The sequence below is a fragment of the Vigna umbellata genome, chromosome 4, assembly GCF_029865625.1.
Source record: "Vigna umbellata cultivar VRB3 chromosome 4, Vumbellata_1.0, whole genome shotgun sequence".
Taxonomy (NCBI): domain Eukaryota; kingdom Viridiplantae; phylum Streptophyta; class Magnoliopsida; order Fabales; family Fabaceae; genus Vigna; species Vigna umbellata.
In genome coordinates, this window is record NC_142168.1 from 11472353 (window position 1) to 11488507 (window position 16155).

At 30.2% G+C, this 16155-nt stretch overlaps 2 protein-coding genes across 2 annotated transcripts; both read right to left on the reverse strand.

Annotated features, from left to right (window-relative positions):
• Positions 1–2646: 2646 nt before the first annotated feature.
• LOC148199228 (receptor-like protein kinase FERONIA) lies at positions 2647–4003 on the reverse strand. The gene is made up of 3 exons (XM_088112606.1): positions 3927–4003; positions 3160–3476; positions 2647–3071 (listed from the first exon to the last, which is right to left on the reverse strand). Exons 1-3 carry the CDS (start codon positions 4001–4003, stop codon positions 2647–2649), a joined length of 819 nt encoding a protein of 272 aa, XP_087968732.1.
• Positions 4004–6357: 2354 nt separating this feature from the next.
• Positions 6358–8942, reverse strand: LOC148199229 (hyoscyamine 6-beta-hydroxylase-like). Its single transcript, XM_088114074.1, has 4 exons — positions 8704–8942; positions 8136–8386; positions 7054–7372; positions 6358–6847 (listed from the first exon to the last, which is right to left on the reverse strand). The coding sequence occupies exons 1-4, from the start codon at positions 8899–8901 to the stop codon at positions 6614–6616; spliced, it is 1002 nt and encodes a 333-aa protein (XP_087970200.1). The 5' UTR covers positions 8902–8942; the 3' UTR covers positions 6358–6613.
• Between the last annotated feature and the right edge of the window lie 7213 nt (positions 8943–16155).

Genomic DNA, 16155 nt, shown 5'->3' on the forward strand with positions numbered 1-16155 from the left:
TGTATCATCTTTTTTGAATGTTTCTTTACTCAATTCATATCCACATTCCCATCGCAATTCAATGAATGTTTCTTTTGTTTGGAAGCACAGGGTACAGAAAGAAACCCTTTAATCTCATTTATTGCTTTTAGTTATTCATTATATTTAAATGTAATTAGGAATAGTTCTTTGTTTAGTTAAATTACATGCATCCAAATCAACTTGCCTCTAAACGTGTACGTTACAACTTAAAGTTTTAATCCAGCTTTTTACGTCATTATACCTCCCTGCGCATATTATGACGGACTTCAGAAACTAATGCGCAGACTTACTATATCGCCCACAACTATGTCCTCAATAACTACGTTATAAAAAGTCATTTTTGTACGTTATAAAATGTCATTTTTCCACTAGTGGTACGGGAAACCTATAAAAAAGTTTTGATTTTTTAACTTTGAAAAAGTTTTGATTTCTTAACGTTGAAATTTGTTTATATTTTTGTGTGCAGAGAACATTGATAGAGCATTTCGAAAAATTTCAGTTGGATAAAAAAGATTCACTTGAAGATGTCAAGGTTGAGGTCTTTGAAAAGACCATCACCTGTCTGTGGAAAAAGGGCGGAGCTCAAAATAAAATCTTTGATATCTTTGAAGAAAGATTACATGTAATTTCTTTCTTTTTTTTTTTTGTAGTTTCAAGATTACATATAATCTTTCTTTTTTGTATCATCTTTTTTGAATGTTTCTTTACTCAATTCATATCCACATTCCCATCGCAATTCAATGAATGTTTCTTTTGTTTGGAAGCACAGGGTACAGAAAGAAACCCTTTAATCTCATTTATTGCTTTTAGTTATTCATTATATTTAAATTTAATTAGGAATAGTTCTTTGTTTAGTTAAATTACATGCATCCAAATCAACTTGCCTCTAAACGTGTACGTTACAACTTAAAGTATTAATCCAGCTTTTTACGTCATTATACCTGCCTGCGCATATTATGACGGACTTCAGAAACTAATGCGCAGACTTACTATATCGCCCAGAACTATGTCCCCAATAACTACGTTATAAAAAGTCATTTTTGTACGTTATAAAATGTCATTTTTCCACTAGTGGTACGGGAAACCTATAAAAAAGTTTTGATTTTTTAACTTTGAAAAAGTTTTGATTTCTTAACGTTGAAATTTGTTTATATTTTTGTGTCCAGAGAACATTGATAGAGCATTTCGAAAAATTTCAGTTGGATAAAAAAGATTCACTTGAAGATGTCAAGGTTGAGGTCTTTGAAAAGACCATCACCTGTCTGTGGAAAAAGGGCGGAGCTCAAAATAAAATCTTTGATATCTTTGAAGAAAGATTACATGTAATTTCTTTATTTTTTTTTTGTAGTTTCAAGATTACATATAATCTTTCTTTTTTGTATCATCTTTTTTGAATGTTTCTTTACTCAATTCATATCCACATTCCCATCGCAATTCAATGAATGTTTCTTTTGTTTGGAAGCACAGGGTACAGAAAGAAACCCTTTAATCTCATTTATTGCTTTTAGTTATTCATTATATTTAAATTTAATTAGGAATAGTTCTTTGTTTAGTTAAATTACATGCATCCAAATCAACTTGCCTCTAATTACAACTTAAAGTTTTAATCCAGCTTTTTACGTGATTATACCTCACTGCGCATATTATGACGGACTTCAGAAACTAATGCGCAGACTTACTATATCGCCCAGAACTATGTCCCCAATAACTACGTTATAAAAAGTCATTTTTGTACGTTATAAAATGTCATTTTTCCTCTAGTGGTACGGGAAACCTATAAAAAAGTTTTGATTTTTTAACTTTGAAAAAGTTTTGATTTCTTAACGTTGAAAGTTGTTTATATTTTTGTGTACAGAAAACATTGATAGAGCATTTCGAAAAATTTCAGTTGGATAAAAAAGATTCACTTGAAGATGTCAAGGTTGAGGTCTTTGAAAAGACCATCACCTGTCTGTGGAAAAAGGGCGGAGCTCAAAATAAAATCTTTGATATCTTTGAAGAAAGATTACATGTAATTTCTTTCTTTTTTTTGTAGTTTCAAGATTACATATAATCTTTCTTTTTGTATCATCTTTTTTGAATGTTTCTTTACTCAATTCATATCCACATTCCCATCGCAATTCAATGAATGTTTCTTTTGTTTGGAAGTACAGGGTACAGAAAGAAATCCTTTAATCTCATTTATTGCTTTTAGTTATTCATTATATTTAAATTTAATTAGGAATAGTTCTTTGTTTAGTTAAATTACATGCATCCAAATCAACTTGCCTCTAAACGTGTACGTTACAACTTAAAGTTTTAATCGAGCTTTTTAATTAATGTCGTAGTTGGTGTTATGGGCTTATAATATTTTTTCTACCAGTTGTTTTTCCAATAACATTATACAAATGATCGCTGATCACACTGATGTGCAAAAATATATACAAAATTTGAGAGGATAAAGTTGACTGTATATAATAATAACATTAGATAAATCTCACGACAGTTTATCAACTACATATTTTATGCTTATGTTGAGTCACACAGCAGCCATCTAACTATTCAAATGTTTAAACCTTAAATAACATAACTTGTCTATACGTTTGTGTTGTTCTATATAGCAGTGTTTAATTATCTACAAATACGTTACATTTCTTCAGTATCACTGTCTTCTGTGCTGTCTATCAGTTCCGCTCCTGGGTGAATAACTGTGGTGGAAAATAAGGTATAATCACCATTAGTATTTGTATCAGCCTGTTCCTGCAACGACAAAGCATACTCTAGTTGTACCTCTACTTCACCCATTGTTGGTCGCTCATCCGGTTCATACATCACGCATCTTTTGGTGATATCTATGAAGACTTCCCAACACTTTGGTGCAATCTTTCCCTTGATGCTCGCATCAACTTTTTCCTCAACAGGCTTCTCCAGAAATTCTCTTTCAGCTGGCATTGTTATGTATTTCCTTCCACACACAACTTCTAGCAGAACCATACCAAAAGAATAAACATCAGATTTATCTGTGATGGCATCGTCAGTGAAAAGCTCTCTAGCCATGTATCCAGGAGTACCTGCAAGTAAAAATATTAGCTTAATATAATACAAAAGTTCATTTTAGCAAGTAACTATAAGCTCATAAGGCAAAGAACAAAAATTTACCAGCCACAACATCAACTTTAATTGGCTTTGGTTTTGACATCAATCGTGACCCCTTTACGCTAATGCAGAAACCTGTGAGTTTTGGGTGCATGTTGTCGTCCAAAAGGATGGTTCGAGGTTTGACTATACGGTGGATGATGGTGCGCTTAGCTCCTGCATGAAGGTAGTGTAGTCCACGCGCTGCTCCTGTGCAAATCTCCAACCTTTGCTTCCATGACAGCTCCCCACGTTGTAGGTGTCGATCTAGAGATTCATTGGACATGTATTCGTACACAACAATCTTCTCTTTCTTGTGGTTGCAGTATCCTTGAATGTCCCTTTAATTGTGTTTATGGATTTGTATATGTATTTTTTGAAATTTTCATCATTAAGGGTTTAGGTTGGTTGTGTTTAATAAGAATTTTATTTTTTTTTATTTTAAAATTCATGGAAATATATTGAAATTAATTTATTAGTTTATGCTAAGATTTATTAATTATTTAATGCATAATTTTAGATGTAGACCTTGAGCGAATCTTAATTTTTGTTTGAGACTTTAAAGATTACTTATTTGTATTATATTTTGAATTGTCCAATTTTGATTCATACCGTTTTTTCATTTATGGATGCATACTTGACTTTGATAATGAGTGACCACTTTTATTTCGTGTATTTCAGTGATCGATGCAAAATTCAGTTGAAATTATATCAAATTTATGATGATAGATTTCCCCGTGTACATGTTAGTGAATTATGAAAAAAAAAATTCTGAATGGGTTGGACCTCACCTTATGATAATTACAAATGTGAGAATGATGGAGTTTGTTACCAATAATGTACATGGATCGAAGGTGGATGAATACATGTCGTATTAGAGAACACTATGAAAAATGGATTGTTGAGTTCTTGCAATATGTTCAAGAATACACAAAAACTGTAGGTGAGACATGTTATTATTCTTGTGTCGTTGTTTGAATCAAATACATCAAAATTTGGGTGAAACTCGTGATCACTTGTTCATACTCAATATAGTCAAAAGTTATACAATTTAGACTTGACATGGAGAAATATTAAATAAGCTTACAACATCAAGTAGAAACATACTTAACATTTGAATTTATACTTTTATAAATTTTACTATACTTTTAAGTTATACTATACGATTGTCATCTATATAGTTTTTCTTTTAACATTCCAATTTTAGTAACTTACAATTGATACAATAAGACATTATAAGATTAATAAAACAAAGAAATTGTCTCAGCATATAAATATATGGTTTTAATACAATTATCTAAAAAAATAACTGAAATAATAAAATATATCTAAAGCAACTAAGAAAAACTACTAGACTACAAGAAAGAATACTTTGTAGCATCCTTCTCCTCCACTAGAGATTCTTCAACACCTACCCCTTATATGCTCACACTAATAAGGTGACCATCGCAAAAGGAACAAACAAACACATAAAAAACACCAAAAGAAACAATAAGATAAACTAATGTGCAAAAGAGTTTTCATAAAATAAACATAGAGATATTATCATACATCACTCATTCATAAAGAAATCATATCATATATAAAGACTCATAGTAGACTCAATTATCTGGATACATGTATTGATATCAAAATCTGATGAGTTATGCACTTATGGTGGTCTTTATTGCTCTACAGAGTCATTGTCAATGAATTTTATCCTACCACACACAAGGTTAGTACATTAGCATCTCTAGCCAAGTTAAAGCCTCTAGACTAGGACCTGCACCTCTCACCACATACCCACCATTCTCTACTTGAGATTGAGTGATTATTAGAGCAACAAGATAACTCTTAATAATGAATCTATATATCAATACATACACTAAAGAAACGTCATCATAGAATCGACCCATGAGATATCTGGAATTACGCCAAACACGTATAATCATCATATCCATTAACAAGTTCATCATCATCATAATTTCATGCATACATATTTATACCTAAATCTATCAATCATTCTTATATAAAAATCATAAACCAACTATTATTTTAACATTACATAATCTTACATTAAACATACTAAAAGAATACATATATAAGGTCTACTTGTCTAGTAACCAAATAGCTCGTTCAACGAAATTATCATTAAAATTTACAAACTTAGATCTTCCCCAAAAATCGTTCAACGAGACTATAGTCTCGTATAGCTACTACCAAATGAGGGAGCTATCTGCTTAAACTATTTTTCCTATTGATAGTTTTTTAGTAGTTGGTTTGTTTTAATAGTAGTAGATAAAAACAACCGTACGTGGAGGCCATTTTAAATAGCAAAATTGTAGTTGCTTACACGGTCATTGCAAAAGTCTTCCACTAACTGTTTATTTTACTAATAATGTCACTTATATGTGATAAATATATTCAGAATTTGACATCATAAGATAAGATTGATTGAGTGTTTTATACATTGAGAAGTGAAATTTAGTACATGATTTTTCATAGGAAATTGCTCCATATAAGTTATACTTAATAACATATTAATCAAGGAGAGTTTGAATGGTCAGACAGAGAGAGGAAATTAAATAACCAAGCAAGTGTTGCAATAAGAAATTTCATCTTGAGTTGTTTAGTATTTTCATTATAGATAGGTGTCATTTTGGACGAGATTCATACGAAATTTCATAAAATGAATTTTAGTTAGTAAAATATGAGCACTATAATCAATCAAGACGTGTTTTCCGTTACGGCTAAGAGAGAGGGAAACTAAATAACAAAACTAAGTATTCTTAATTTTAATATGAATTTCGTCTCGTATTGTTTATTATATTTGTTATATAGAAGTGTCAAGGTAAATTGAATAAACAAAATACGATGGACAAAATCAGGTATTCTTTGTTAATTGAAAACACATTAAATTAAATAAAAAGGTGTCTTGTTAAACAAAATTTTTGTTTTTTTTCTTACATATCAACTCTACTTACATGGTTTTTTTATTTTATTTTAAAGTGTAATAAGAAAATAATATTCCTTTATATTTTTGGATTGTTAATTAATAAAGTTTGTTCACAGATTGGAACATCCTAAATATGTTAATATATATACATATATATTTTGTCCACAGAAAAAAGTTAATTAATAAAAACAATATCGAGGCTAGCATTTTCCATTAACAAAAAAAAACTTAACTAACTATAGCTTGTTTCATAAATTATATTTTGAAAATAAATAAGCGAGTAGTAATAAATAAATAAAGCTTTCAACTTTATTAACTTGTGAACAATAGGTACAATACCGCTAGTCTCTAATAGTACATAATTACATAACAAACACTTTAATAATAATAATAGTAGTAATACTTTAATATTGAAAACATATTCAATTCTTGAGATAATTCGCCGAAGACTATATCATGTGCAAACAAGATAAGGTTGTAAGAAATTTGAAAGGGGCATTAATGTGTCTACAGTGCAGCGTTCTGCATAGGTTTCTGTTTAGGTTACAAGAGCAATTCTTGTTCAATGTCAGCACCCTTGATCATGAAATTTTTCAAGAACTCTTCAAATGCAATGGACCTGTAGATGGGTCCAGCACCAGAACTTATCAATGACTTTGCAGGTTCTATAATCTGTTTGCTAGTTGGACGGATGAAATATGCAACCGTGGTCCTTGCAAATTCTGAATTTGTGACCACACGGTGTTCGGCACCGATTAACCTTCCATTACTGATCACCTGCACATTCATCAGTCACAGAATTTCAGTTCAATTTCATCATGCAAAACCATATCATCATGACCCAGAATTAAGAATCAAACCAACCTATATATTTCAGTAACTTTTAGTGTTGAGTTTATGTGTCAGAAAAAAGTGTACAAATATTATGCTAATTAATGTCAAATTTCTGAGCTACTTTTATAAATGGAGAAACATATATATACCTGCAACATAAGGCCAATGTTAACCACAAAAGCATAAGGAATTGGTTCAACCACTATCCATTCTCCATCCTTGAAGACTTGAAGTGAATTTATATCTTTTTCTTGAAGCAGAATGGTGACAAGGTTAGGATCTCTGTGCTTGGGAGCTCCCATTAAACTTGGTTCTGGGCATGGCGGGTAGTGATGAGCTAGCAGTAATGGACTCTCACTGAGTCCACCACTACAGTATTTTGGGTCAAGTCCTAAACCTTCACATAGCAGCTCCAGAATTTCTAGTCCCATTCTTCTTATTTCTTGTGTGTATTTTGCAACAACTTCACTGCAATTAAAGGAATCATCACCGACAATCATGTATGCTTAATAATTGTATTGTGCTAACCTGTACATTGAGCTGGAGTTTTGTTCGTTGTGAAGTGACGGCTATAGTGGTACTTATGTTAAACGTGATTACATGGTGGATATGTGCTGTTAATTGTGACTTTGTGATAATTAAGACCAGATGCAAAAGTAGTAACATTGGGTAGTAGTAGTGGTTTCCAATGAAGGAAAACTTAATTAATGGTAAAGAAAGAAGTGGTCTTAATTAGACCTTTAGTTGCCCATGTGGTATAAATAATGTCTATTCATCTTTCAGAACAATCAATGATGACTCATTAAGGTTCAGATTAAACCAAGTGCAATGGTTAAAATCTCATTATCGACCATTTAAAAAAAATAGAAGAAAATGAATAATCTAAAAGAATATTTATGGACTATATTCAATTATTATTCAAAGAATGAAACGGAATTATGGAATATAAAAACTTGATAGTGACTTGTTATTTTCTAAGACATCATTGTCAACCCGAGAACACATCAACTTCCACAGTCAAAACATCTGACACAAGCTGAAATTTATAGTATATATATATGTATATCTACCATTGTCCAGAAGGGTTTATAGTTTATATAAATGCAGACTCAAAGATGAAGCCACTTAAATTGGATTGCGTGAACTCATTTAAATAAGTTGCAGAGGAAACGATAGCTCGTGTTGAATATTTTTTACTCAAAAAATACATCAGATGAAGATGATCTTTTACCGATATTTTGCAGGTTTTTGAGGCAAAAATTGCATGGAATCTTGGGAAGATGGACACAAGTGTCTTAATGTGTCCCTCCAGAACTGAACGATATCTTTGTTGTTAATCTCACGGCTTGTGTAGAGCCTGCAACCTCCATTTGGATCTCTGGAGCTTTCCCTTATCTTTTCTTCAGCAGGCATGGCATGAAATTCCTTGAAAATATTCAGTGTCTCGTCCATTAACTCTTTCGAAACTCCATGGTTGATAACCTACACCACGGTTTTTCATGCATAACCACACATATACAAGACTATTCATAATATTAGCATATATTCTGGACTAAAATTATTGTAAACAGCTAAGTTTAAACACTGACACTATCGTAATATCAAGAACTAATAACATTGTAGTGCTTATCAAAATGACGATGAAATTGATTTTTCATTCTCTTTTTAGTGCAAGAAAGAAATGGAAGCACTTTGCTATCTGGAATTTATTTTTACTATGACTGCTATTATGCAGAAAGCCAATATATATGCAGTGAAATTAACTACAACAAAGGGAAAGAAAATTGATGGGAAAGAACCTGGAAAAATCCATATTCCTCGGAGGCTTTCAAAATGTGCTTCAAGATTTCATGACGATCATGCAGCCCGAGATCTACCACCGGGATTTTGTTGCCGGAAGCAAAAACCATGCCAGGTTGGCTTTCCGGTGGTTGCACGTAGGATAAGGGCACTGAGGAATGAAGATGGAACCAGCTTGAGACAAGCTTCTGATCCATATATGTTGTTGATTAACTTCTACTCCTAATGAAGTTTGATAACATAAATTCATAATTATATATATAGAGAAGAAAACATAACAAAGCTATGTCTGAACTCTGATTAGTGAACTTTTGACTTTGTAAGCAAATTAATAAATGTATAAGTGTCATGTGATGGAGAATTTAGTATTACGGAATTCACAAATTTGACTTCTCTAGTCTACTAAAATACTCGTGTACGATCATAAACTTATATTGACACCTCACCATATATAATTATTAGATAATACTATTTTAATCATACTCATTAAATTATAGTTACTTGTTGCAATTATGAAGTATATATATATATATTATCCCAGAAAGAAAGAAAAAAAGTAAAAGTGAGCATATAAAGACAGAAAATATATATTGATTTTAAGGGTTAAATATATATTTCTTTTATCTATAAATTGTTTTCAAACTTAATTATATTTCGTCCCTGGTTATGTCTCTCCATTTTATGAAAATATGACAGTATGTAGAGTTAAGGTGTGGACTCCAAATACCATTTGATGAAAATGAAGTTTCGCATAATTTTCATAAAATATACAGACAAAATAGATAAATATATAGTTTAATTTAGAGAAACTAAAGTTTTTAAAAATAGTCTGAGAATGAAAAATATATTTATTTTTAATTTTAAATAATTTATATCAGAATTTATACAACGCAAATTTATTTTTTGTTGGTTCTATTTAAAAAAAAACCATTGGTATCACTTTTTAAAAAGTAGTTTAATTCAACTACTACTTAACTATTACATACGCCTTTTTAATGATAAAATACAAGGGTAATAAAGGCAATTATAAATGTTTACTCTCTCTTTTTTATCTCCTGTTAAGAAATATTTCTCATGTTGAGATTAAAATACCGAAAAATTCATATTTGATGTTATGTGCGAAATATTAAAATGATATAGATATAATTTTTTTTCTCAAAACTAAAATCTAAACTAATTTTTTTCATTACTAAATAATTGAGAAATTTTTTAAAAAAGAATTATTAAATTTTATTTTTTTATAATAATATTAACAAATGCACTTTGTTTGTGATTAAATCAAAATTATTTTATTTATAAAAAACGAAACCTTAAAAAATAACTTATTTTTATTTATTCTAGCAAATTATTTTAAAAGCAAACAAAAATAATTATAACAAAACCATTTTTCATCTGCATCATTCTTTTTAAAGTTCGACCAAATCGAATGTACAGTTAATCAATTTTTATGAATATTAATCCTCATTAAAGTTAATTGATATTTTTCAATGATGGAAAAAAAATGTTAACTTATTTATATAATTTTAGATTCAGTTTTGGTTATAGAAAAACATTAAAAAACTGATGCTCAATTATCATTAATCATGCTTTTTAATATATATGAATTCTCTCTCTCTCTCTCTCTCTCTCTATATATATATATATATATATATATATATATATATATATATATATATATATATATATATTGTGATACCATGAAAGAACATTAGGTTAATTCATATAATTAAATTGTAGAAAATTATTTATTAGAGTTATTTTAATGCATGAACATATTGATTAAAAAAATATAACAGTCATTATTTTTCTTTTTATTTTTTGGGATATGGAGCCCAGCCAGCTAGATTAGAACACAATACTATATGTTTAAGTCGGTAATTAATTATAAATTATGACACTTTTTAATTGAATTCATCGTTGAAAAGTTATAGATTAATTCGATGAAAAGCTAAGAAAAATGTCACATGATGAGTCAGAGGGAATGGGTTGAAAGAGAGCATGTTGCTGTTCATACTATTTTGAGCAACAGTTCATGAACTTGGATGCTTTTTTGCTTATGCTTCTAAATAAATGCAATTTTTTAACTTAGCTGTTTTAAAGTAATCTTCATCTGACATGCCATTTATTTTTAATGCACATTTAATACTGGAATTAATGTGGACCCTATAGTTAGTTAGGTACATATAAAATGTTGAATGTTTTCATACTTTTATGATATAAATATATTTATTTTTTATATAATGTTTTTATAAACTAGCTTATAATTATCTTTTTGTCATCGTCAAAAGAAATTTTCAGTTTAGCTTATAGCAAAGTAGTAATTAAATGAAATGCTATCAAGTGAGATAGGTGAAATTATTTAATTATAAAATTCTTTAAATGTAAATAAAAATAAGTGAAAATTGTAAATGATTTTATATAAGTCAATATAACATTTATTTAAATTTCAAAAACTTTTAACGCGGCTCTTTCCGTGCAATATACTAACCGATTAAGCCTATCAATTAGGTTTCATAATTTCTTCTACCTTAATTTTATTTAAAGTATAAAAAATGTTAGTTGGAATAAAACTTATTTCAATATTTTTATGTTTCAAAGGACAAAAGTAGGATGTTGAATATGTGACTTTGGTTAGCTTTTCACATTACATCAAAAACATTTAAAATTAAAATTAATCAATTCGTAATTAGCATGCATAGGTAGTCAATTCCATAAATTTAACTTCATTAAAATGCATTTAAAATGTGTGGTCCTCTATTAATTTATGAATCAGGAACAAACTCATTAATTAATTCTTTTTCAAAACGTGTTATCAAAATCCAAACCATATATATATATATATATATATATAGCGTGATTGAAAAGTCATTGAGAAGAAAAAACAAACAAAATGTGAAAATAATAATTAACTTTCTAAATTGTATTGTTATAAGATTAAGAAATATACATTTCATACATTGTAACTTATCTTCCAAGGGATGCAAACCTCACCCTACAAGCCGGTTTTATGGGGTTGAGTTAGGTTTAAAATCACTTTTTAATGTGATATCAGAGTCATGGCTAGAGCATATCTTAACGATATTTCTTATTTTTTGAACATTTCTATTTCATCCATTGCTGGGCCACTATCGGACCACCCATTTCTACTATCACGCTCAAGATGTTTATATCTCGGCGTGAAGGGGTGTGTTTGAAGTCCCACATCAACTAGAGATAAAGTCAAATTATAATATATAAGTGGCATGCAAACCTAACCTTATAAGCCGATTTTGTGGGGTTGAGTTAGGCTTAAAACCACTTTCTAATATCTTTATTATTATATATGATGTTTAACTTTTTTATTAAAAATTTAATGTAAAACTTAGATTAATATTTGAATTTTTAACCATAACGTCCAAACCCTAATGTTCTATTGATTTTCAGCAGTAATATCTAAACCATAATGTTCTATTCCAAAAGGAGAAAGGAACTAAAAAATTATTTAGGAGAAAGAAGTAAAGAATAATTTAAAAAAATATATATATTTGTTCCAACTCAAGATAATTAAGTAGAACTTTCACTTACAGCTATGATATGCTACGAAACATCATATCTTTCTCAACTCAACTAGCACTTTGAAATTAGTTCACCTTTCATTATTGAATTTATTTTCCAATTAGTATTAGTATAGTTCACAAACCATAATTAATGGTGAACCAAATGAACCCTTTATATACTACACATTAGCAAAATAAATTTATACGATCAAATCTATAGACCCACTTAGCGTATAGATTCATGGTAGAAGTAGATAGATTATAGTGTATAAATTAATAATGTGGTTGAACATAAAGAATAATAGACCATAAAAATAAAGAAATAGATGAATTTACAGTCATCAAGTCATCCACGTTGTGCTGAATCATTGAATGTAGTAAACGCGTGAAAATTTGACCTGGGAGATTCCTATACATCACAAAATGCTTTCATACACACTTTAATAACTTCTTTTAATAAAAAGGTTGAATCAGAAGCATCGTCTCCGACATGCATGTTTAACCTAAAAATATGTAGGTCAGTTGAAGGCTAGTATACCACATATTTAATTATTTAAATGTTTTTTTTTTAATTTATACAATTTATAATGATTTATGTTTTTACTTTTGATATTTTAGTTTCCAAAATATGTTTTATATTTGTTTTATTTCTATTTATATTTGTTAGAATAATGAGGTGGAATCTTCACGTGGGACGTGAATGTTAGAGATGGTGGTCCTTAGTCCGGGAGAAAAATACGAAAGGTTTGGTTGCTATGGAAAACGAGAGATTGCAAGCAAGAAAAATAATTCATAGACAATATTGCTTTTATCTACATCTATTACATTTATACATCTACTTTTCCTCTTAACCAGGGACCCTATATGACCTTTTAATACAATTTTTTAAAAAAATTTAAGAAAAATTTACTAATTCTTCAATACTATGGTAGAATATTTATATGGTATTTTTCTCTCATTTTACATATGAGATACATGTTCCCTCTATTTTTCTGAATAAATTTTTTGAATTGCATATTGTATCAGCTTGCTTGAGCTTTCATAGATGGAGATAAAATAAAACATTTATAATAAACTGTTAAAGAGATGTTAAATAAATAATAAAATAAACAAGTTAACATCAACTTAGTAACTAACCAAATAATTAAAAATAATAAAGTTAACGTGGATTAAGCAAACACTTACTAAAATAAATATTAATAAATAAGGTTAATGTTGTTTAACTACTATTAATCTTATTTATATTTAGTTCAAATTTGATATAAAAGTTTCAATTTTCATATCAGTTATTACTAAGTATAAAAAATCTCACTTTATATACATGTTATTGTTGCATGCATGCACATTTTCTTCATTTATATATTTCTCTCACATTTTCTTCATTCATATATTTCTCTTCATTTTTAATACACATTTCTTTTCCAAATTTCTCCGTCACACACATTCATCTACGTTTATCTTCTCCATCCATTAATTATAATTATTTTCATTTATATTTATTGAATATGAAGGTGTCGTATAATAACTTTTATTTTTTGTTTAATTATTTCGGGGGTCCTTATTTGTGCAGAATCGTCTCAAATAGGTCCTCATATTTTGTTTGATCCCAATTAAGTATCTTTTTCTGTAAAATTGAGTCAATTTTTACTTTGTCTTTAAATTTAGTGGACGACGTTAAAATTTGTGTATCTTAGCTTGCTGACTGCGCAAATTTTAATGAATGTGTAATTTACAAATGAAAAAGTAAAAGATTAAAATGACTAGGATTGACCAACTTTGACTAGATGGACGTAGCCGATGAGGGACTGCCATGTGGCAACCCCCTTTCTCCCAAATTAGGGTTCTGCAGATGAGGCAAAGGAGCTTGCGACGCGTCGCACACAAAGAAGAACGAAGGCGCTAGAAATTCCTCCCATGGTGGCGCGTTGGATGTTGGTGCTTCTTACAGGTTCGATTTGGGATTTTACGCAATCAGAAATAAGCATTGATTGATGGAAGATGAAGGCGCTATAGTTTCTGTGATTTTGGAAATGATTCGCAGGTTTTGGATTGTTGTTGGTGGTGAGGCGTGTTATGAGTATATAACTCAAGCCGTTCGGTCTTTCACTCGTTCTTTCTCTCACATTGTTCGGTCACTCACACCATTCGGTCGATCACTTCATTCATGCACTCACTCAGTCTCGGTCACACAGTTCGTTCAATTTCTCTTCTCTACCTTCCTAACAAGGCGCAAGAACGAAGATAGGTTGATGATTCTAGAATGGACAAACACGCTGGTTAGGATCTCTGTTTTCGCTTTTCGCAATTGTGGTTCCCTCTTTGCAGGTTGATGAAAGCACGAGGGAGATGGTGGTTTTGCCTTGGCTATTGGCAATGCGATTTTATGTTAGGTTTCTCTACGTCTGATTTGCAGGTGGTGATGGATGAAGCTTCGTGATGGCACGTCAATGGAGGAAGCTTTGCGTTTATGGGTTGGCTATGGAGGAGATCACGATGCGATTTGGGGTTGGTTTCTAGTGGCTGATTGTAAGCGTGGGCGACGCGATTTGGGTTTGCTGGACGACGGTGACAGTTAGGCTGTGGCGGCGAGATGCTGATGTTGTGGCGCTATGTTGGTGTTAGGTGGTTGAGACATTGTGGTGGCTGGTTCTGCGTCGGGGATTGGGCAGTTTGGGTGGTGCAACGACGAGGTTGGCGGTGGCTTGGGGTTACTCATGGTGCTAGTTGGTCAATCCATGGAGTTCAAAATTTAAAATAATTAAATTCCACATAACTTTGCCACGTCATTAAAAATTGCACAGTTAGCAAGCCAAGACACACAAATTTTAACGTCGTCCACTGAATTTAACGGCAAAATCAAAATTGATTCAATTTTATAGAGAAATGGACCTAATTGGGATCAAACAAAATACGATGACCTATTTGAGATAATTCTACACAAATAGGTAGTTAGTGTTATTAGTATTAGCCAAAACTGACACAAATCAAACTAATATTAAATATAAATTTTATTTAGTGTTAATTATTTTTAGAAAAATATATTGTCATCAAAATTATTTTAATTAAAAAATCAATTTAAAACTTATTGACGTTATTTTCAAAATTATAAATTTAAAATTAATTTTAAAAATTTGATCAAAATTAATTTACAATTAAATTGATTAAAAATATTTTTAAATTTTTTTATATAATTTCACAGAAAGATAAATGTCTTTTTTTTCTTCTTTAGCACCGAGTATAGATCCTGAACCCCTGTACATAAGGGTGGGCATACCATCCTACAGAATAAAAAATCACTAAATAAACTCGACCAAACATTTGTATGGTTAAAACGTTGAAGTCAGATTGCATCAACATTCCAAATTAGATTTTGTGAAGAAGATCGTAATCTTTTCTTTCATAACACGTGCACGTAAACGCCACTGTTATGGTGTAGTTTAAAAGTGGTAAAATTCTTAAGCAAACAAGATTCATTAATCTTTCCATTATCTTTTCAGCACTATCAAATCTAAGAAACTTTAGAAGATCTTGAAATTTCCTTCAGTCTTTTCGCCAACACCTTTACATTTTTCAATTGTTTCAGTTGCTATCAATACCTATTTACGCGCAAAACTCCTTTCATTATCATATGGATTAAGGAACTAAACAAATATGCTACTAAATACAGTAGTCAGCCCACGTGTTGCCTAACTGACTTGCCCTTTCACAAACTTATGTTCCCCATTATACCTTAATTGGAATCCTATGCTCAAAATTTTGGTTAGTTTCATTGAACAACTTTAAAGCACACAACAACAAGGTTGCTAAAAACAACCAAAACAAAACAAAATAAAGCATGTCTTCAAAATAAATAATCAATCTACATGTAATCTATATCCTTAAATAAGGATTAACAGGTAATCAATCATACACCTG

Excerpts from the sequence above, each read along its gene's own strand:
- LOC148199228 (XM_088112606.1), bottom strand. The coding sequence starts at position 4,003 with ATGTATTCATCCACCTTCGATCCATGTACATTATTGGTAACAAACTCC. Across the intron at positions 3,477-3,926 it reads ACATTTGTAATTATCATAAG|GGACATTCAAGGATACTGCA; the intron begins GTGAGGTCCAAC and ends ACACAATTAAAG. Across the intron at positions 3,072-3,159 it reads TAAAGTTGATGTTGTGGCTG|GTACTCCTGGATACATGGCT; the intron begins GTAAATTTTTGT and ends TTTTACTTGCAG.
- LOC148199229 (XM_088114074.1), bottom strand. The coding sequence starts at position 8,901 with ATGGATCAGAAGCTTGTCTCAAGCTGGTTCCATCTTCATTCCTCAGTG. Across the intron at positions 7,373-8,135 it reads CAAAAACCTGCAAAATATCG|TGAAGTTGTTGCAAAATACA; the intron begins GTAAAAGATCAT and ends CTTTAATTGCAG. Across the intron at positions 6,848-7,053 it reads ACATTGGCCTTATGTTGCAG|GTGATCAGTAATGGAAGGTT; the intron begins GTATATATATGT and ends ATGAATGTGCAG.